This window comes from Mastacembelus armatus, chromosome 3 (assembly GCF_900324485.2).
Source record: "Mastacembelus armatus chromosome 3, fMasArm1.2, whole genome shotgun sequence".
In the NCBI taxonomy this organism is placed as follows: Eukaryota; Metazoa; Chordata; class Actinopteri; order Synbranchiformes; family Mastacembelidae; genus Mastacembelus; species Mastacembelus armatus.
The window spans coordinates 24,375,313-24,399,442 of NC_046635.1; the positions used below are offsets into that span (position 1 = coordinate 24,375,313).

At 38.7% G+C, this 24,130-nt stretch overlaps 1 protein-coding gene across 3 annotated transcripts in view; it reads left to right on the forward strand.

The window, feature by feature from the left end:
• The window catches only part of phkb (phosphorylase kinase, beta), an 83,252-nt gene that overhangs the window by 11,835 nt on the left and 47,287 nt on the right, over nt 1-24,130 (forward strand). For all 3 annotated transcript variants that reach the window (XM_026293181.1, XM_026293180.1, XM_026293179.1), the window contains 9 exons: nt 1,190-1,289; nt 3,814-3,921; nt 4,720-4,800; nt 7,396-7,511; nt 11,428-11,491; nt 14,049-14,144; nt 15,900-16,097; nt 22,179-22,236; nt 23,180-23,257. In XM_026293181.1, the coding sequence (XP_026148966.1) occupies nt 1,190-1,289; nt 3,814-3,921; nt 4,720-4,800; nt 7,396-7,511; nt 11,428-11,491; nt 14,049-14,144; nt 15,900-16,097; nt 22,179-22,236; nt 23,180-23,257 (899 nt within the window). The remainder of the gene's footprint in view (nt 1-1,189; nt 1,290-3,813; nt 3,922-4,719; nt 4,801-7,395; nt 7,512-11,427; nt 11,492-14,048; nt 14,145-15,899; nt 16,098-22,178; nt 22,237-23,179; nt 23,258-24,130) is intronic.

Here is a 24,130-nt window from a genome sequence, read left to right on the forward strand (position 1 = left end):
TACCGCAGTGATGTGACCACCGGCAGATCCCAGTCATCAGTCATGGCTGCCTCCTATTAGGATTGTCACTGGAATTTAATTAAGATGATTCTCATCTGACAGGCTTGGCTAGTGTCATTACTTACTTCACGCCCAGCTCCTGTGTGTATGCGTGAGTGTGCGTGTGTGTGTGCGTGTGTGTGTGTGTGTGTGTGTATGTGTGTTTGTAAAATTCAGTGACTAGACTGGCAGTTGAATTTGCTATAAACCTCTTTTCTAAGTGGACATGATGCATTTAATTCACCACCTTTCCCAGTGACTTTTTATTCTCTGTTTTATTTTTATTAATTTTAAATATTTATAACCAGTTTCCAACCTTTCTAACACACATTGTATTTTTAAAAATAATTGTAATTAAATTGATGAAATTTATGGCCAGTGTAATCAACAAATCCTCCAACCTAAACAACAATATTCATTGATTGTCTTTACCTGAAAATACAGCCTATAGGACCTTTCCAGTGGCACAAAACTACTCAGGTAAATTAATAAAAACATAGTAGCTTTGGTAAAATAACCTTCACCATCATGATTGTAATAATAATTAATAAATATATTTGACACAGGAATCAAACACTTGTCTTCAGTAGGAAAGTCCTGGGTTTTCTGACCCAGTCATTGATCCACCCCAACATCCTCCTGTTATCAACTTTATGTACTACATGACCTAACTTCCTTCTCTGCTCATGTCATAACTAATACGGTTGCTACAGTTAACCTAATTATAACATATTATGTTGGTAGTAATAACCTGCTGGCACAAATAGGGTTTATGCAGCATGACAGTTTCAGATAAGTACTTGGAAAATAGGATGTTGGTAGATAAAAATGCTGCCTGCTGCACTCTCTGTCTTCAATCAGTTCTGAAGAGTGGAGGTCACATCTAAAAGACAGTGTGATTAATGCACCGTGTATCAGTGAAATTTAAACAAGGCTTGGCTTTTATCTATTAATACCCAATGTCATTATTTCTCCCCTCTCACTTTATTTGTTAACCTTTGATTATACCCAGTAGAAATTAAATTAAAACCAAAATGCTGGCAATAAGACCCGAATAGTAAGAGTTATCTTTTTAAAATACCAGGATTTGATTGTCTAGGCGTCATGTATCCTGTCCTCATGTGTTCTCCCTCTTTTCCCTGGAGTCCAGGCGCATTGATGATGATATGGGGAGGACCCATGAGCTGGAGCATTCTTCCATCAAGTGTATGAGAGGGATCCTTTACTGCTACATGAGACAAGCTGATAAGGTAAGTGTTCAGCCAGCCATTCACATCCTGCTTTCACACTGCGTGTTTGCATAAAAGCATCCCACAATTACACACTGTGTTACAGATCAAAGGTGTATTGCTGAGCTGCTATTCATGACAGCCTGTCAAAGCTGGGGCACTGGACACATCTGGTTACTCTTTCATATCATAACAATTGGCAGTGGGAGCTTGTAGCTTTAGTCCTAAGAGCCTAATGGCCAGCAATCTGTTAATTGCCACAGACTTTTGCTCCGAAGGGGGAAATTTCACGCCACATCTGCAGGAAACCTGATGCATGTCCATGTGTGGGCTGTGAATGAAGCACACCATTTCACGTACCCATAGCAGAACCACATATGTCCTCTGTATGCTGGTTTTTATTGCTCATTCACAATATCTTTTAATAGAGCACCCTGAGGTGTGCATAAGTGTGTACAGTGTGTGCTTTTAAAAGCTATTCTGTTTCATCTTTCCTCGACCTTGACGACCTAATTTAGGGGAGAGCTTTTCTCTGTCTTAATTACAAAGCTGCGTTTACACAGTTAATTACACAGAGCATTGTTCCTTACAGTCCTGTCTCCAATGCTTATGGAGAACATGGCATTTTTAATGCAAATGTGACACAGGGCTACTGCTGGGCAAATTTCACAGAGCAAAAATACTGTAGCAGCATACCCTGCTTTTAGTCTGTAATATGGTGTTAAGGAATCAGGGCACTTTCCATCACTATTGAATTTTATTAAATTAAAATGTTTGCTTTTTGCTTTTACAAACAGATAGTAAAATTCACTTTGGAAGTAGGTGGGTCATAGCCAATGCCAAAATTATAAAATTATCTCTCAGGTAGCCAAAAGGCCTTTGACACTTCAGACTGTGGTTTAGTGTGTGTTTATTCTCACATCCCACACTTTGTTACATTCAAGCTACTAACACTTTGTCAAAGTTTCCTTGTCAGTGTTGAGCTTAACTAGCCTATTATTGTGATATATTATTATATGTAAAATATATGTAAATCTGCACACAACACAAGATGTTATTTATTTAAAGAAAATTTAATTTTTAGAAATTAACTGTGTTTTTTTTGTTTTTGTTTTTTTTTTTCAAATGTAATGACCTGTGTTTGACCTTTCTTGATTTTTATGGATTTACAGTGATTGGTTAGAATGACCTTTTCTAAACCTGAGTATTAAGTGTGTGTGGATGTCTTATTCTTGACTACTATTGTACACTAACTCTTTGGTGACCACAATTTACAAGAATGTAATTTGGATGTAAATTAACAAATGTGGTTGGATGAGTACATGAACCTATTACTGTATGGAGCAGCAGGCATTGAAGTTTTTCACTATTTTGGCACTCATTGTGGCACATTGCATCACTACAAACAATGTGCAAGATCTGGGGCCTTTCAGAAAATCCAGCAAGAAGAGCCACTTGGCATTGTGGCGTGGCTGGAGCGAGAATCAGAGAGGCCACCAAACAAAAGTATGATTTTTAGAAACGTAAATGGCAGTATCTATTGTCTGCTGCTAACTGAGTCACTCACACACATGTATTAGACCCTGTGGGATGGCAGGAAGTGGAGCAGTTTTAGTAAAAGTGGGACAGAGGGTTTCCATTACGACCTGAGTAGGATAGAAATAGGGAGAGAGAGAAAAAGGTAGGGAGCCAGAAGAAGTTAGAAGAGGAAGGTGGGAAGGGGGAGTCAGAAAAGAGAGAAAGATGTCGAGAGCAAGAGGGACAACAAAGAAAAAGTAGGGTGAATAATTGAAAATACTGGGAGGATAGAGATAGGAGTGAGGAGACATGGAGGGTGGGAGGTAGAAAGTAAAATGGAGGCAGAGAGCTGGGGGGCACTTGATGATGGAGAAAGTAGTGAGAGGTGGGGGGTGGTAAAACAAGGTAAAAATGGGACAAAGGGCCAATTATTTATAACTCTGTGTGATAGGGCTGGTGGCCCAGCTGTGATTTGGTGTGTAGTCAAGTCGACACAACAAACGCACACGAAGCAACCAACCAAGGCCATGAACATAACATGGCTGACATGTTGTTGTTTTTTTTTTTTTTATGTGTTTGTTCTAAACCAAGTCATATGGTTGCCCTAAATCTGACCTTTATCTGCTTCAAAGCAGACAGTGTTATGTTGTACAGTATACCTGCTGGGGTATTTTGTTTATTGGGCGTTTTTTTTATGTGAGGAACAACAGATTCTGTACAGTGTCATGGAGTCCTTGGTTTAAGGGTGTTGAACAGGGCTTTAATGCCAGGTTTAGCAGTTATAATGGATGCAGTTGTGTTAAACATTAGTCTGGAAATGTCGGAATGATGTATGTTTGAAGTAGTAGCAGAAACCAAAGCACGGAAAGAATTTTTTTTGCACAGAAAGAAGTTGAAGTAGACACAGGAGTTTAGGAGATGCAGCAGTAATTGTTCTCTCTCCCTCCCCCTCTTCCAATGCTCCCGGTTTACCCTTGCCCTCTGTCTTTCATCATTTCCTCTCTGTTTCTGTTTATCTCTGTGCTAGGTGGAGCAGTTTAAACAGGACCCCAGCCCCTCTAAGTGTCTGCACTCAGTATTCAACGTAGACACTGGTGATGAGGTTTACTCCTACAGCAAGTACCACCACCTGCAGGTCAGCAGTGAGCAGAGAAGTGGAGAAATGAGGCAACCGTAAACCGAAATGATAAAATTTAACATTTTATATAAAATGCATACACTGTGCTCATTATACAATGAATATATATGTGTGTGTGTTTGGGATGGTTTAATAGGTGTGGTCATATATCTGATGTAACTAGTGTGAAAAGGATAGTCCCTGTTAGGATGATCTAACAGGCTTAACAAATTAACTAGTCTCTTACAGGTTTTGATTTTAAGTTTCATTTTTTTAAAAATCTCACAAAGATACTTCATGTCGTCTTCCCTCTGCCTGGTATGCATATACATTTGAAAAAGTGACTTGTCTTCAGAGGTGTGTTCAGTCAGTTTTTGTTAAAACAACCTCTGTCAATGCTATTAACAGAGGTCAATTTGGTGTGGAATGTTTGTTTGGAGATTGCATCTTTAGTGAAAGGTGGTCAATGCATCAAGAGCGGCAGATAGATAATCAAAACTACAAGGTTACCTGCCTCTGACATAGAAAGAATCAAACATCATCAAAGCTGTACAGATAAGATGTAAAGCACTTAATGTGTATTCATTTCATTCTTGGCTATTATTTCTTTTCCAACAACTTTACCATGAAATAAATTGCATTGTTGATGATACTACTTAAATGCCGAAAGCATAATAGTTTATATAAAGCTCTCTTTTCAGTCTATAGGAAATCAAAGAAAGCTCTAATGACAAATTTGGAAATATCATGCAGTGTACAAATGACAGTAATTGTTTTAATGGGATCTCATCCGCTCTCTCCTTCTCCCTGCTGCAGATTGATGCTGTTTCTCTGTTTCTGCTATACCTGGTGGAGATGATCTGCTCTGGTCTGCAGATCATTTACAACACTGATGAGGTAAACAACACACCAAAACAACTGGTGATTGTTCATGGACAAGAGGGATTTACACCTTGTCCTGTTCATTGGTGTTATATTTTGTGGTCAGCCCACTTGCAGTGATCATTTTAGATTCCGGTGCTTTTCTGCGTTCAGAATATTGTTTTCCATGCAGAATGCTGCATTTAATGATCATTGTATCACTGTAAACTTGTATTTACTCTAAAACAAACTGTGATGCAAACTATAAATCTAAAATAATGTGACGCCTCCTTCTTAGGATCCAACTAGATGCTATAATCACTAAAATGGGAAACATGTACCCTAAAGCCCTTACAGATATCCTAGAGCCAGAATGCAAATCAGGGGACAGTATCTCATGTTTATGGCTCTGCTCACATCTATATTTTTGCTGAGCCGCTCAATTGACTTTCAACAAGGAAACGTTTCACTGATTTCATTGTGGAGGCCTAAATGTCCTCTTGGGAATCAAACCAGGAGCATCTTATTTGGCAGCACACCAGTTTATCCAGAGTATTACTGAAAAGCTGCCTTGAATTGTTTCTGTCCACTGTCATTTTTTTTATTTTTTTGTCTTCTTTATATTTGGCTCCAAATAAAACAGCAAGACAACATGGCTGTTAAGTTTACAAACTGTGCTGTTTATTGTGTGGCTCTCAGGAGCTTTTAGAACTTCATTAATTCTGTTAGTGTTTATAGTCTGCTCATTCACAGCTTTACTTGCCGTCAAATAGCAGTGAAATTTGGGCCTGTGGTAAAAGAATCCATTCTTTTACTAGATTGGGCTTATCTTAAGAAAGTAAGGATGTGGGAAAACATTATACAGTTTGTTTACAAAACAACTCTTCTTTTCTCTGTTTTTCACTCATGATGGCAAACAAATTGACAATGTTCCTTTTTATGAGGGCAGCCCTGTTTGTGCAGCAGCCTTAATTTGCATGTTTAAACAGTGCTTATTAGGTTGTGTAATTCACACTGAACCAGTCTGCATGCCCCATCATTGTATTAACAAACATCAAATCCACCCAGCGAAAGGACTTGTGATTTGTGTTCTCACTGAATGCTGTTTGAAATACATGTCATTTGGACTAATCACATTATTACGGCATCATTTATTAATTTCTTGTTAGCTGTCACTGTTGTGAAGTCCATTGGTGTTTACCTAACTGAGCTGGAAGCTGCATTGCAGTATTATTTTTTTTTGAGGTGGTATAGAAAGGCTGCTGTTTGTCTTCTGAGAAGATACACCATTGACTTCCTTCCAGATGCCATTTTCACTTTCATGCAGCATGAAATAGAGCATCTCATTAGCTTGTGTCTGTCTGTGTGGTTTTTTTTCCACCTACCACAGGTACATTTTTTCACAGAGCCAGAGCTGCTGACACTTGGGTAAAAGCAAAAGCACATGTAGAATGCTTCTACAAATATGACCATGTGTGCAAACTGCCTCCAAAGAAAAAAAAAAAAAAAATAGAACTGGCTGCGTTGGTCGTCTAGCACCAGGGAGACAAAGAGGCTCATTTGGCCAGTGGGCAGAAACATTCATTAAGATACCATGAAGATACTAAAAAGTTCCCCTCGTTAATCATTCCACTCAAAAAAGCCTAAATAAGAGACCCAGCAAACACCCTTCTCTCTTTCCCAGCCTGCTTTGCTCCCTCTTTCCCTGCCCTGCTTTACGGACCTATTTAAAGTCCAACACAGGTTCTGTCTGCATCTCTCTTTCTCTTTCACTCTCTCATCTCTCTATTTTTCTCTCCCCCATGTTGTCATTTTAGATTAAATCTCCCATCACTCACACATGCATGCACTGCTACTTTCTGTTCTTTTTAATGATTCAAGGCCTGTAAGTCATCACACATTTTATGCCTCTCCATTTTCTAGATGGGCCTATTGATTTTGACATGTCTCTCTCAGACATAGTGTCTTTCAGCGTGGCTATGGTGGGCCACATTATACATACAAGACACTAACCCTAAGTCTGCTGAAAACAATGTAAAGATTATGAGGCCAGTGTTTCCTTTGGTGATGAAATTGAGAGCACTGGTAATGAAAGAGGAAATTTTGCTATAAATGGATACTGTGACATGTTTCTTTGGTCATGGGCAGTTGACAAAGCAATGGACCTCTAGCTTCACATACTCTGCCACATTTTACTCAAACATAACAGTGGCCACAGTTTGCATTTGACCTTGAGCGTTGATAAAGAATCAGCTTTCTCATTCCACTTTACTAGCCTTTATAATGAGAGGGAATCTAACACACTGTGCCCCAGATCTATTAAAAATCATCCATTGCTTTGTATGCACATATATGTGTGGGAGGCTGTGTCTGTATGTGTGCAGCTACAGCATAGTTATGTACTGTGACTGCATTTGTGTGTCAGTATGAAACTTGTTTATTACCTGGAGCTCTGGACCTGTACGTGTGTGTGTGTGTGTGTGTGCGTGTGTGTGTGTGTGTGTGTGTGTGTGTGCGTGTGCGTGTGTGTGCGTGCATTTGTCTATGTATGTATGCATGTTTGCATGTGTTTGCTTTGCGTCCATTCCCAATGTCCCATGCCTGTGTTTGATCTGAGTATTCTGTGTGCAGGTTTCCTTCATCCAGAACCTGGTGTTCTGTGTTGAGAGGGCCTACAGGGTGCCTGACTATGGCATGTGGGAGCGAGGCAGCAAATACAACAATGGCAGCAGTGAGTTGCATTCCAGGTCAGTCAAAAGCAACAAATGCACAAAAATAAATGTAAACATACACTGCAGGTATTTACTGCTAAATGGTGATTTCCAGTCCCTGCTTTTTAGCCACTGCAATTTCATTAAAATATGGATTCTGATCAACAGTATGTACATAGTGTTATAGATTATATAAGTGCCACGAGTAGCTAAAATGTTGTAAATTTTCACTATTGCATGGATTCTATTGGCGGTGCCAGTCCAGAGTGTGAGTGAGAGTGGGTGTGTGTGACAAATGAGGTGTTAAAACTTTGTTCAAAAATAAACTGAAGTAAACAGTCACTGCCAAAAGCAACAAGGGAGCAGTTGACTGCTACAGTAAGTGTCTGCAATACAGCACCTGTGCATTGGAAATGCATTCAGCTAGGAATGGAGGGAGGGAGCATAGGATGGAAAGGAGGCTATACTGGAAGGAAGGAAGGAATGATTGATGGGAAATAAAGGTGAAGAAATGAATGAAATCAGGGAGACAAAGAGGAAGCAGGTATGAATGAGCGAGAGATGCATGCAGTGATAGTGTAGTTGTCTAGTGGCCTAAAAGCCTTTGTGATTGATGAAGCAGTTATTCCTTTCTCTCTTCTTGGTCATGTCAGATCATTTTCAGCAGGCCTGTGTTAAGGGGCCACTCAGGACACCACAGAACATTGGGCAGACTTTTAGTTCTTTGTTTGTTCAATTTGCACTGAAACTGATACAGTTACACATTTACACCAGCAAATGGATGCCATTAAGTACTTTTATGTTTTGATCATTTTTGACAATATCGGTACAAAGTAAATTAATTTAAGTTTGAATGTTTCATTTTGATGTAAGATTATAGGACTGAAATATTTGTTAAATATTAACCTTTGATGTCTTTATTAATATTTTAATGATATCTCTTATGTCTTTATTAAAACTTTAAATGTAATCAGTAAAATAAATGAATGCACGTCACATTTCTCAACTGTAAGACCAGTTAAACACTCACCTTAAGTTTAAATATTTAAACCTGCATTACTTGATTTGTATTAATTACTAGCAGGACAAACAACAAGCTGTAAACTGAATCCTAACGTTTTTATCACCTCATATTGGTAAGATTTATGCAAACAAAAGCCTACTTACACATCCAGCTGACACAGAGCAATGTTAGCATTCATTCAAGTCATGTTTGTGTGCAGCTCATGAATGTTAAGTCCTGTGTTCACTCACTTACTGAATTATTTTTTCCTCCTTCTCCTGAGAGAAAGATCTGATTCTTTAGCTGCTAAATACTCGAGCTCATGCCTCCAAGTATCTACTCTTTTCTTGGGTCAGGATAGGATCAAAACATGTTTTCAAGGTGCATTAGTAGTAGTGATATCCTGATACAGTTGGTGCAACAGTCAGACTGACGGTAGCTTTTTCAAGCTGCTGATTATTAATGTTTTTCTTGGGTGATAGTAGGATGGTGAGATAGTTTCATGAGGGCCAGCATATTATGAGAGCATGGGCTGATGCCCACAGTGGGGCCCAGTGACAGGTCACAACATTATTAAAATATGCATTCCATTAGAACATTCAACTAAACTTTGGCACATTTAAGTGTATATCGATAACTAGTTACTGTACACCTTTCTTACATCATATGTAGGAGATAGAACAAGTAAAAGCAACTTAAGGATGTATTGCATTATATCAATCTATTGGCTATGACATTTATCTCATAGAGAGGTGGGGTATGCCTTTTATGTCTTTGGACTGTGGGAGGAAGCCAAGAGAAATCATGTAAACTCCATACGAAAAGCCCCAGTTGGCGTAGGTTCAAACCCAGAACCTTCTTGTCGTGAGGTTACAGTGCTAACCAACCACACTGCTGTACTATCCCTGAAAAAATATCTCATGTAATCTGATCTATTCTATTTAGTCTATTTAGTGCCAATGTATTCTTAAATTATATTTATTCATATAAATGTCAAATTAACATATTACCACTTTATTAACCTTTATAATAACTGCACAATCATTGCATAATCAGTGAGCAGATATCTGTATTAAGATCACCATGACAGTCAGCTCTAAAGTATTAACTATTAATTGCTGTGACAATAAGTATTTGGTAAAACACCAGCACTGTTGTTAACTACTGCTCTGAGCTTTTGTTATGTGGTGCTAACTGATTTATCATCCAAGGTCGAATTGGCTTCCCTCTCCTCCCATAGTCTATGATAAAGATCCTCAATTTCTGCCACTGCTTATCTCTGGGAAGAGTGTTTTTCTTCTTTCTCAAACAATTCAAGGCTATTGGCAGCAGCTTGCTAAGATATCCCCAAGAAAAGATAACAGGTTCATTGTAGTCAGGTGGCATCATGTCTTGCACTTCTTGTATTTCCTCCCTTGTGATCATACTTTAGATTCCTGCTATTAGTAAGCTAACTCATATAGTTATGTAATACCAATTAACATGCTGTATGCAAATATTGAACTGTGACAGAATGGTTCCATGTAAACAAAATCTATGCAAATTATCAAATTGAGCAGTCATTTTTACTCCAAAGTGCCAGTGGGCTGAAAAGGCTCAGTGGAAATGAGCAGGAAAGGATGTTTTCATTTATTATATCAAATCAAATGATTCATTTTATTTGCTTCTGCCTCATGTTTACCATCACAGTCAAGTGGTTATAGTGGAGCTATGTTATTTAAAATAGTGTATCTCAGAAGAATCATAATATCTTGAATCAGGTTGCAAAATTAACAATAAAAAATACTGTTCTGTTGATGAATAATTTGTGTTTTTTTTTTTTATTTTGCAACAACACAAAACAAAAGCATTATGTGCTATACTCTGTGTTATTATATGTATGTTCCCATCCCTGCTCTGTTATGGGAAGTGTGACTGTATCATCAACACAAAGCAAACTTGTAAGACAGGGATGACATACATACAGTATATAGTACACCAAGCAGAGGTTGGTTGTGGGGTTGTCCTTAGTGGCCCACATTAAGTATATGTAATCCAATATGACTTCAACTAGGAACTGAACTACAGTACTCTATGTAAACACATTTACTGCAAGAGAACAGATTATTGTTATACAGTCTAAAGCAACATTTTGATAATATATTTTTTTTGTATCTGCCAGCTGAAACTGATGTATCATAAAGTTGTTTTTGTCCTGTTTCCATCACTTTTTTAAATCTCTTGATTCCACACTCAGCGTCCTCTCTCCCTAACAGCCTTTCTGACCAGTACTGGATGTCTGTGTGTGTGTGTGTGTGTGTCAGTCTGTTTTATACAAAACCTGTTTCAGCACAGCTCTTTGCAGGTTGAATTATCCAGCCATTCATTGTATTTTAAACATCGATTCAAGCTTCACTAATGGTATCGAACTCATTTTGATATGTCAGCAGGTCTACCACCAGTCATCGCCAAGTTTCCTGCAATTTTTTCTCTCCTTTTTTATGGAGAAATCTTGGCAGGGATAGAAAGGGAAACGAAAGGACAGTAAAATTGATTCATATTTAGTCTACATTGCAATCATAGTACCCAGTCAGTGTGAAATTCAGTATAAGTGTTTTTTTTTTTTTTTTGAAGAGATCCATTATCTACAGTAGACCACAATCTCAGCAGCCTTAAGCATTATTCAATCAGATAGCCATTTAAGATTCAAGTATGATTCTGAGTACTCTTTCATGTTTTTGTCTTGTGACAATTGAAAGCACTTATGCTTCATATCGCTCCCTTCACCATGCCATAGTTGTCACTTTTATGAAACGCAAGATATTCTTTCACATCATCCCCATGCATCAGTGTCAGTCAAATCTGCTTATTGTGCGTTGTGTGATTCTCCGTTGTTGCATTCATCAGTTATGCCCACTTATTCTTTAAAGAATTTTAATCCTCAGTGTTTTTTTTTTTTATTTTTTGCAGCTCTGTGGGCCTGGCTAAAGCTGCTCTGGAGGCCATCAATGGATTCAACTTGTTTGGAAACCAGGTATTCCCTTGCTCTCATATGAGTCTCAAGACACTGCATCGTGTTATTGATAGACTCAGTAGTTGAGTTTATGGAAAGGCACGGCTGTTTTAACAAGTAGAGATCATCAGCACGATTAGTGCTGCTGTTACTGATGGTAGACTGATCACCCAAGTATGTGTTTGACCATCAGGATATTCATCTAGTATGTTTGTGTTTGCCTCAGCAAATTGTTTGTGTTCGTGCAGACTTTGATCGATGGCCACAGTTGATGTTTGTTCCCAGTTTCCCTCCGAATGTCTTGGTCTGCTTTGCAGTGTCCATTAGTGGATGTCTTTCGGTTTTTTTTTTTGCTTCTGTGAAGAAGAGGAAAACGGGGACATTCATTACACCTGCTAATGGATTGGAAAATGAAGCTTTCTACTTAGCAAGCCTCCTCACTTATTATCTTTTCTTCTTCTTTTCTCCACTTGGGTGTTAGCCAGTGATGGCTTCTTTGGTCATCTAATGCATTTGAATTTGGACTGTTTTTATTATCATGGAGGACTGTTAGGATGAATCTGTATTAGAGTTATAGTCTGTGTTTCTCCTGATCAGCAGCAAAAGGAGAGCTCTAACCATACTTGGATGGATGTATGGATTGGATTTTATCATCAACAGCAGATTCTTGAAATAATCAATTTAAATACAAGTGGATGTTTTATGATCCCTGCTGTGCATTGTGTCTGTGCTTCATCTAGGTTCTTGCCCTTTTGTGGGCATAGAAGTGCAACCAGCCATCTAGTTGCTTATTAATGATCTCTGTCAACCTTGATTTCCCAGCTGACTCACTTTAACTGCTCCAGCTCCTTTAGCTGTAACATGCAATACATTCTGAACTCTACTATCACATTTTACATTGTCTGTGAATTCTTGTGGGTGTGTGTCACATTTAGCCTTTTTACTAGATGAATGGACATACAGCTTTCAGTTTCAAGAAGCTTTGATTTTTCCATGAACGCTCCAAGTAACACTGGATGCAAAGGTAGTAGCTTCTCAGTGTGACCAAACTAAACTCCATGGAAAAAATTGATCTCACTAAGAGGAGGATCCTTCAACTTTAAAGCCAGTCATTAAATTCACAGAATTGTGTACACACAGCTGGGCAATCAAACCCTAACAGGTTCCCCTTTCTGTCTTGTCACTTAATTCGGTGAAGAGCTGGGATGTAGGGGAGGAGACACACACCTAACTCCATCCAGATGCGTCTTTTTTTGAGGAACTGAATTTGCTTTTCTGTGCAAATTCATGCATACCAGTGCACACAAATTGATGTCATGTCCATAATTTAAAAAGCTGATATATCTATTTATGGTGAATACAATGGTACATTTTTAATACCAAAACTGAATATGGCCCTGAAACACAATATTTTCTGTTTTGAATCTGTTGTCATCCTATTACAATGTGTGTATATATATATATTTACCAATGTGATGGTCTGGTGACCTGTGCAGGATGTATTCCTGCCTTTCACCCAAAGGGGCTCCAGCAGATCGCTGTGACTTTAAATAGGTATAAGCTGGTATAGATAATGGTTGAATGGATGCATATATTTATTTAGGATATTTGTATATTTGTTTATTATGAATTGACGTCACTATATGTAACCTTTTGATATTTTTTTAAATAACTGTTTTTGTTTGTTTAATTATTGATTGGTTTCATACCATTAAACATATCTTTATTATTACAGCAGTGTATGAAAATGAAAGTGTTTTCAATTTTTTTGTTGCCCATAGGAAACAAGAAATGCAAGAAAAAAAAATCTATTCCTTTTTATTAACAAGTTGACATGCATAAAATACTATTGAACCTGCTCAATGAAACTACAGTAATCATACATGCTCAGTTATATTACACTATGCTGCTGTAAAACCAGTTTTTCAATTGGTTGTGTCACACAGCTGCCTATGTTGCTGGCCAGGAATCCGCGGCACTATGCAAATTGCTGTAACTTGCTGATTTGACTAAAAGCTCTGGCTGGATCTGTTTTTGGAGGAAAAAACAGACTCTGGCAATAATCATGCATAATGCATGTTAGTTACATTAGAAACTGCTTAGCAGGTTGTAGGAGTGTCTCGGTTTTATGTAGACTCTGCTTATGGATGGATGATGCATGCTGGACCAGCTTTTTAGAATCAGAAAACTTTTGATGGCTTTCCTTACTAAGTAAAAGCATAAACTACACTCGCAGCCTCCCCGCCCGCCCCCGCCTAGTGCTGTTTAAGTGCATTGGATGGACAGACAATATTGTAGTAGCAGCACTTTATTTTTTGCAGGTGGGGACTTTTCAAGTAATATAATGACTCTTAACTGTTATTCAGGCACTCACACACTGTACTTCAAAAACATGTTCAATCCAAAAATATCGGCTAAAGAGTATGTTCTGTGGTGTGATGGTGGAGCCTTTAAAGTTAGACCCTAACTTGTTTTAGCCATTTTACTGTCAAATGTCTGTTCTAAAGTACTGGATGTTGTTATTATGCCTGTGAAGTTCTGTCTCAGATGATATCTGTGTATATGTTTTGCTCTGCAGGGGTGTTCGTGGTCGGTGATATTTGTGGATCTGGACGCCCACAACAGGAATAGGCAAACCCTCTGCTCCCTGCTTCCTCGAGAATCTCGCTCCCATGTGAGTCAATTTTTTCAGCCACGCCATTGCCATTTAGTCCAAAAGTCCTGCTTAATATTTCATGAAAACAATCGTGATAATCTTTTGAAATTATGTTTATTCAGAAATATTTTTTTAGAAATCATAATTTTATTATTATTTTTTATTATTTTCTTATTTTTTCTCTTCTTCTTAAAAATACCATTAAATAGTCATTAATTATAAGAGCATATCGTAGAAGGAAAATCATATAAAGTTATTGTTTAAATTTTGAGGTAGGTTTAGAAAATTGATCTGGTATATTTCAGAAAATGATGTCTATTGCACATGTTGCAACCTGGTCTCCTTTTCCCCTTTTTGACTCTGAGGAGCAGCTGTGTGCACAATCTCTACCAATTAAAGACTGAAATAGAAGCCTGCCACACATATGCCAAAAACGTAAAAGGTTAATTGCAGTCTTCAAACAAACCACGCACTCACATCAATATATCAATGGATATCTGTAATTCAGCAGTGCATTTCCCTCATGGTGCAGTCATTACACTGCCCCTACCTGTGCTATTGATGATTCAGCGTCGACAAGAACTCGAGAAAGTGAGTGGTGGCTGCAGTGCTGGAGAAAGGAAAAGCTGAAAAAGACGAGTGAAAAAAGAAGTGGAATGAAGAGAGGAAAAGCAGGAGCAAAATCATTCCCTTTTCTCTACTTCACCGCTTGCAGACACTTAAATGATCACTCTTGCTCTGTGTGTGCTGAATGTGTCAGGCAGAATAGCCATCAGCATGTGGGAAAATGAGTGTAATTAGACGACCAGAGTGGCATTATGGCCATAAAAGATCGACGTTATGGAACTGGAAGTATGGAGTAAGATATATACTGCAGGATCTTGAAAAGATAATCAGAATATCGGTATAATGTTTGTACCTTTCATGCTATAGTAAAAGATTGGAATTCAGTATTTAATTGTTGGCACATTCAGTAACTGAACCGAATGTATTTTGCAAACTGATATCCTGTTTCAGCCACAGCTGCAGAGGAGGTTAACGTGTGTTGGGCTTGTAATGAGAAGTTGAAATATAAGAAGGGACCAGACTCGATGGAGCAGCAGTTGGCTCCTCTGTGAACTGCAGAGATCTGTGCAAATTAAAAAGGACTGCAGAACAGAAACATCAGAGAGTCTACACATCTAGTCCTTTAGCTTATTTGACACACTGTTACAAAGCTGTCCATGTTAAACAAGCATGTCACTGCTGTTATTTAGGACTTCCACACCTAGATTGCAGACCCCACACAGAATATGGAAAGAAAGTTTATTTTTTCAAAGTCCTTCCAGCTATTTATCTAAAAAATTCATATCTGTTTGCACTGAAGCTTTTATTTTATTCCTTAGTAGAGTAAACCAAACAAGAAAGTGAGAGTATGAGATGCCCATGTCATAATGGTTTGTCAAGGCTAATAACAATATTCATTTATGATTGTCCCAGTTGAAATTTTAAATGAGGTTGCTGTAATGTACTGTATTGTCCACAGTTTAGACTCATAATTGATGCTTATGAGATATCATTGACTGTATTAGGATTTAATTGAGCCTACAATCAGCTGTATATTTATGACCAGGTTTTAAAGATTTGTGTCTCAATGAATAGATTTGTGACTGAGTATCACAGACAGACTGGAGAACCAGTAAAGTAGAAGTTGTGGAAGTTTCATTTCAGTGTAAAACAAAACATTGGATGGAGCTTGTTAATTGTGTTAAAGAAATATTTTCTCCCTGACAGAACACAGATGCAGCTTTGCTTCCAACCATCAGCTATCCTGCCTTTGCAGTAGATGATGATGCCCTTTACAGTCAGACACTGGACAAGATAGTTCGCAAGCTGCGGGGCAAGTACGGCTTCAAACGCTTCCTCCGTGATGGCTACCGCACTGCTAATGAAGACAAGAATCGCCGCTACTACAAACCTGCTGAAATGAAGGTGGGTGATGGTGAGGCTCTAAAAGGATGCCATTTTTCTGCTTTTCAGTTATTTATTGCACTTATTTTTTCTTCAGTGCTCAAGTGAGTTCCTACAACTTTTTAATCATCTATCCAATTGGCGCAGGCTGTCGTCAACTAAAAGCAGTTCCTACACACTGAACATTTTATCATATGAGGAAAAACATGAAAATGTTGCTGATCCTTCCCAGTTTTAAGATGTACAGCTGAGTGTCATCTGCATAGCAGTTGTCTCAGTTGATAATGTGCCAGATAATGGGAATGTGTGTATACACATTCCTCAGATAATGTGCCACAAAAGGAGCCTTACAGGCTATTCCAACATTTAAAGTTAAAGAGTTAAAGAATGATAACATGTTTAAAAATGTACCTAACCAACCATTAGAAGAAAGTGGTAAATGATGCAGAACGCCTAAAAAAAAAAAGGTTTGTGATAGTTCATGTGTGAAGCATTTTGACATGTATAAGCCAGTAGTGGTACTGTATTATCTGTTATGATAATGCTACTTGTGTCATTTCAAATGTTTTAATCCTCCACCCCTAATCTTGATTGGAAGTGCGAGTCACTCAGTCAGTCTGTGTGCTCTTGCGTATATATGCATGTGTATGACCTGCATTAATTATGTTTTACTGAATCCCCCACAATCCCAATGAAAGTGCATTCCCTTCAGAATCAGCTCAGTGAGTGTACGAGTACTGAATCACAGAATGAACTCTTAATGCTAAACAAATCTATTCATTAGCTGCAGAACTAAACTCCCAGAATTAATGAGCTCAGAGAGACAGATGAAGGAAACACCAGAGGTCTAATAACAGGGTCAGAGGCAGGTGGAGAGTCTGTGTGGTTTAGAAGATGTTATACCTTTCATTCAAGAAGCCTCATCACCTTGATGGCATAAGTTGCTGAAGTCATCTGACACTCATGTGGGTCATGTGAGTGTGTGTTTCAGTAGCAGAGCATTTCACATATTTTGCCAGGTGGTGCAACTCTGTTCCTAGGAAATTCAACCTGTCAACTTTGTGATGCCAGTGTTAGGCTCAGAGCTCGTTGTGCAGCTTCCAAGTGGCCAAACATCAATAATTCCTGTTTAATGTGTAGTCTAGTATGTATATAAATATAATATGTATATGTTGCGTTTTTGAAATAATCCCACCACAAAAACATTTTTCCTGAAGGGTATTGTACTTTGCAAAGAAAATGTTGCTGAGTATTTTACATAAGACATCCTTTTAAATATGTACTGGATTTGTTTTGAAAATAGCTGTATACATAAGATATAGTGCAGCTGTGATCTGAAGGCCTTGTGGCTGGCAGTGTTGTTTTTCAATGTACGTCAGCAGGACTTGACAGATTGTTGCTCATGGCTCTCACAGCTACTATGTGCTATGAAAAATGTTTGAAACAATATCGCTTTTACAAAATTAGATTGCTCCTGGCTGTTCTTTTATCTGCAGAATTGTCAGGAACTTGAGAAAGGTGGGACTGAAAGGTTGGTGCCAAAAACAAGCAAACAAACAAAGTCACCAACAGTGAAAGGGCATGGTGGATATGCCACAGAGGGCACTGGTGGGGCACGATCTCTGAACCACTTTGGAACACTTTGAAATGAGCTTTCTTTAATCTTGCAGCTTATACGATACAAAGACTAAGAATTAGCTAATAGCGTTTAATGCCTCAGTTTCTTCAGGCTGCATCTTGCCTTCAGTTTAGATTTATTATGGAAGACAGATGCCAGTTAGGTTTCACTTAAACTCATAACCACTCCTGCTGCTATTTGCCTTCCATCTATCCACAGTAATATATTAGTCAGTAGAGCAGAAACACTGCAATTGAAAAAAATAAAGATTGTGTTATGTAAGAGGACACTATGCCAGGTGGTTATTTATTACACAATGCAGTAAATATTAGATCACAATAATTCCAGTACACTGAAACAAACTGTAGATTTTTTAAATTTTATTTTAGAAAGGAAGGACTTGCACTTTTTAATGCATAACAGTGTAATTGCAGACATAGTATATTACAAATGAAATGCTAGGTCCTTTGAGTAAGCCACCACACAGAGTAATGAAATGCCAGGGGAGTGTCTGACACAGTGTGAGCTCTGTCTGGAGAAAAGAAACCACAGGTCGACCAGGTCTTCCTTCAGAAGACACTGAGTGAAGTAGTTGTTGGTATTTAAGAGAGGATTCACGGCAGGGCAGATGTCTGTGCTCTCTGTCTGTTTACCATTGACAGAAAGCAGCAGTCTGTGTGATAGACAGTTTTACCAATCAGTCGAGCTGCTCAAGCACAAAACACCAGGGATCGCTGCCTGTTTACAACCTCAACGGGCCAAAAAGCACAGGCCTCATTGGGTGACTGCCTCAGTTCCCCCTGTCTCTCTTTTGCTCTGTCCCCTCCCTCTCAGTATGTTCTCTTCTGCTTTCCTTTATGCACCTCTCGTCATTTTCTTATTTATCTCCCCTCTCGCTGAAACACACAGTTTGAAACCATGCGTGCTTGCATAATCACAAGGTGGAGACATTAACCATATAAAGAAGCTCATTCAGGCTAACAGACAGTGGTATCTGATAGTGGAAGCAGCTCCTGTGTCAGTCATTTGTTATTGCATTTGGACATAATCTCTGTTATCTTCCATCTGCATTAAGATTATTGAAAAAGATAAGGGGCAAAGATTATAAAGACTAATGACATTTACAGTTTGATGGGCCTGTATTCCAAGACTTTCAGCTATGATGGATTTTTTTTTTAGAAAGCTATTAAAATCTGCAGCTTGTTTGATTATTTTACAAGCTGTACAACTTTAATTAAGAACAGGGTCAATATGTAAGGATAGAGCTTTTTACATTCATATTGTGCATTTCTGTTCCTAAACTTAATGAGATTTTTGTATTCACATTAATAAGGCTGATTCACTTGCATGTGATTTGCAACCAGATGTTTGAGGAAAAGACAATAACCTAGGTTCATGTCAATTCAGGTGTTCTTTTCTCTCGCAGCTTCCACATGCTGGATTTTATTTCTTTGTGTTCAGTCTACTGCAAACAGCCAGAGAGTTGCATAGTCAGGCATACACTCATTTATATTGATCAGTCAGTCAGTCACTAACTCACTCACTCAGTCAATTATTCCCTGCAGAGTGTTCACGAGGGAGAGAGGTTTAATTAAATGAAAAACAGGAATAAATTAGTTGAGGCACATATAAAATGCATATACTTCCATATGGGCCACTAGGGGTCACTGAATCGTTTGATAAGTATGAAAATGTTATGCCCCAGGCTTTGTAGGCACCAGATCTCAACCCATGAGAGATTTTGGAACATTGTCATAACACCAAATTATGGAGTATGTTTTGGAGGTATCGTGTTCATCACTTAAGTAGAGTTCTGGAGACTTCAGACTATAGACAGCTTACTAAGCGTGCTTTGACACCTAAAGTATTTGGTGTAGCTAAAAAGAATTCTGGTGCATTTTACTGTTTTTGTTGGTTTGTTTAGGCTGAAATAAAAGCCACGTACTGAACTCTGCTGCAAAGTAAACAAATGGAGCAAAACCAAAGGAACTGCAGATGGTGAACTGGATATAAGATCCAGTTGCAGTATTGATAAATCATTTTCTTGTTGGATCTTCAGGATACCAGACACGATAAACAGATCAGGAGCATCCGGATTTGATTTCCCTATGGGGGTTCATATAGTGCCAGTGATGACTAGTGGAGCATCATTACTACAACTAACCAATTAACTAATTACAAAGCAAAAAGGTGTTATATTTTACCTGGCTCTTGGTCAAATGAACTGCATTAAAAAAAGCCTGTGAGTGTTTATGTTGGTCTGTTCTTTAAATCATTTGTATATGGTACAGTGGGTACGGAAAGTATTCAGACCCCTTTAAATTTTTCACTCTTTGCGTCATTGCAGCCATTTTCCAAAATCAAAAAAGTTCATTTTATTTCTCATTAATATACACTCAGCAGCCCATCTTGACAGAAAAAAACAGAAATGTAGAAATTTTTGCAAATTTATTAAAAAAGAAAATCTGAAATATCACATAGTCATAAGTATTCAGACCCTGTGCTCAGTATTGAGTAGAAGCACCCTTTTGAGCTAGTTGAGCGATGAGTCTTCTTGCAACAAGTTTTTCACACCTGGATTTGGGGATCCTCTGCCATTCTTCCTTGCAGATCCTCTCCAGTTCTGTCAGGTTGGATGGTGAACGTTGGTGGACAGCCATTTTCAGGTCTCTCCAGAGATGCTCAATTGGGTTTAGGTCAGGGCTCTGGTTGGGCCAGTCAAGAACGGTCACAGAGTTGTTCCGAAGCCACTCCTTTGTTATTTTAGCTGTGTGCTTAGGGTCATTGTCCTGTTGAAAGGTGAACCTTCGGCCCAGTCTGAGGTCCTGAGCACTCTGGAAGAGGTTTTCCTCCAGGATATCTCTGTACTTGGCCGCATTCATCTTTCCTTCAGTTGCAACCAGTCGTCCTGTCCCTGCAGCTGAAAAACACCCCCACAACATGATGCTCCCACCACCATGTTTCACTGTAGGGATTGTATTGGGCAGGTGATGAGCAGTGCCTGGTTTTCTCCACACATACCGCTTAGAATTAATGCCAAAAAGTTCAATCTTGGTCTCTTCAGACCAGAGAATCTTATTTCTCATAGTCTGGGAGTCCTTCATGTGTTTTTTGGCAAACTCTATGCGGGCTTTCATGTGTCTTGCACTGAGGAGAGGCTTGCATCGGGCCACTCTGCCATAAAGCCCCGACTGGTGGAGGGCTGCAGTGATAGTTGACTTTGTGGAACTTTCTCCCATCTTCCTACTGCATCTCTGGAGCTCAGCCACAGTGATCTTTGGGTTCTTCTTTACCTCTCTCACCAAGGCTCTTCTCCCATGATTGCTCAGTTTGGCTGGACGGCCAGGTCTAGGAAGAGTTCTGGTCGTCCCAAACTTTTTCCATTTGAGGATTATGGAGGCCACTGTGCTCTTAGGAACCTTGAGTGCTGCAGAAATTCTTTTGTAACCTTGGCCAGATCTGTGCCTTGCCACAATTCTGTCTCTGAGCTCCTTGGGCAGTTCCTTCGACCTCATGATTCTCATTTGCTCTGACATGCACTGTGAGCTGTAAGGTCTTATATAGACAGGTGTGTGTCTTTCCTAATCAAGTCCAATCAGTTTAATTAAACACAGCTGGACTCCAATGAAGGAGCAGAACCATCTTAAGGAGGATCAGAAGAAATGGACAGCATGTGAGTTAAATATGAGTGTCACTGAAAAGGGTCTGAATACTTATGACCATGTGATATTTCAGTTTTTCTTTTGTAACAAATTTGCAAAAATTTCTACATTTCTGTTTTTTTCTGTCAAGATGGGGTGCTGAGTGTACATTAATGAGAAATAAAATGAACTTTTTTGATTTTGGAAAATGGCTGCAATGACACAAAGAGTGAAAAATTTAAAGGGGTCTGAATACTTTCCGTACCCACTGTATATATTCATACATACAAGTACTTGGTTTTTGTATTTTAATTTAGTAGATGAAAAAACATGTATTACTGATGTATCTGTTTTTAAATTGTCCAACTATAATTCGGGCTCCCCCATTAGTCTTTTTAGAGTCTGCAAAATTCTGCAATATACAGTGGGACCACATGACTTAAAATTATTTCTTTAATTCTACTTTCAACTCCCATTGTCCACCAGCTGTTTTTTTGAAGTGGTGGAAGTGTGGGCCCACAGCCAGTCACCTACGAACTTCACTTATTCAACTTTCCTCTGTTTGCTTGATGTGTTTGTCGCTCTACTCTAAACATTCTAGTGTCCTCAAAACAAACAGCACAACTCTGAATTTTGAAAAACTGAGCTTGTGAGGAAGCATTGCTCTTTCTCTCTCTTTAGTCAAGTTTCATTCATGTCATAGAGATGTCTACTGTATATTTTTCCCAGGTGCCATGCTATTCCATATTCAGTGCTAGGAAAGGTCAGCAGTTTCACTCTCTTTCTCTCTCAACGCTTTCAAAAATGGAAAAACAATGATTCCTTCTCTCTGTCTCTCTCCAGCTGTTTGATGGAATCGAGTGCGAGTTTCCCATATTTTTCATCTACATGATGATTGACGGTAAGCCTTTTTTTTTATCCATAGATGCTTATATGCTGCCTCAAGTGGGTCATTGGTAAGACAGAAAACAGAGAAGTAGCGTTTGACAGGAAATTATATTTTGATCTTTGACAGGCTTTAGAGGACTGAGAAACACTTTAAAAAGATGTGATGTATTGAAATTTGGGTGTGAGCCTAAGGGAACAGTCAGAAATAAATCAAGGACTTTTTTTCTCGAAAAAAGTGAATGCAAGCAAAATTTAATTGCCCTCGCGCCCTCAGCTTATACTGCACTCATATTTTTAGGACTAACAAATAATCTGATTTAAGGCCTGTGGTCTCTACTCAGACTCTTTTTGCGACCATCTTTTAACAACTCAAAAAGCATAAAATTGACCCAAACAGATAAAACTGATAGAAAAACAAAGTTAACAGACCTTGAAACAGCAATTCTTCAAAATCCATTCATCCATCATCTACTTGTTATCCTGGAACATCAAGGGTCACAGGGAGGCTGGAGCCATTCCCATCTGACATTGGGCAGGAGGCAGGGTACGCCATGGACCGATCACCAGTCTTTCACAGGGCTGACACATAGAGACAGATAAACAGCCACATTTCCACCTATGGGTAATTTAGAGTCACCATTTAACATAACCCCAACCTGCATGCCGGTGGGAGGAAGTTTCCGACATGAATGCAAATATGGGGAGAACGTGCAAACTCCACAGAGAAAGGCCCCAGGGCTGAACAAGATTTGAACACAGAACCTCGACCTACTACATAAGATGAATACTGAGAAGTATTTAGAAGAATTTACAACAATTTAACACACAGGAGCAGAAGTTATTTGGTTGTATTAGAAAACACTAACCCCCACCACTGCTTTTTTTCTTTCTACAACATATATTATTTAATTGTTTTGGTGTGTGTGTGTGTGTGTGTGTGTGTGTGTGTGTTGCAGGCGTATTCAGGGGAAATAAAGCTCAGGTCACTGAATACCAGGAACTGCTTGACCCCATCATCTTCCATTCTTATGAGGGTGAGTAATCACATGAATTCAAAAATATGCATGAGCATGGACAAATGCAGTGGCTGATGGATGGGGGAATATTCTGAAAGCACAAATACACACACATGTATAACATTATCTCCTTTGGCATATCAATATGGTTCATTTTGGAGCTTCTGAGTCTGCCTCTGTTCTCTAATTAAATCACATCATCCATATTCATGCACCACATACTGTGACCGAGGCTCACAGGGGTGTTACGTTCAAGTGAACTCAGCCTTTGCTCATAGGCAAAGAGCTTGAATTCTCTACTCACCTGAGCCCATCGCTGTGAGTGGAGACAGTCAAATGATAGCGATGTCAAGAGCTTTGAGCTTCTATTGGCCTGTTCATAATAGAGCAGGAATAATTGGAGTGTAGAAAGGATAATGATGTGAGACAGAGCTGACTTAAGTTGCCCCAGAAGTCTCCACATGTGCCTTTGTGTTGGTTATATGAATTAGAAAAACTTCCTTTTCCTCTTACACTATTAATGCCCATGAAATGTTTAAATCCATAAATGAATTACTCACTGTCTGAAGCTCCTATTGTGTGTTGTTCTACATGGTCATGGCCTCCCATTGTTTTGATAATACAGTGAATCCTGCAGGGTGCAGCTCTGAGAGGCAGGCTGCTCTACTGTGTTGAATGGGAAGCATTAATTACAGTTGTGTGCCATGCTTTGAATGAATATTTTCTTTCACTAAAATTAGATTTTTACCATACAGCATATACTGCAGTAACCAAAGTGACAAAAATGTAGTTTTGAAATTGTACGGAATTACCATTTGGTTTTACAATAATGTGGAAATGGGGCTGACAAGTTTTTTTTTTTTTTTTTTCCTTTGTCCTAATTAGAGAATA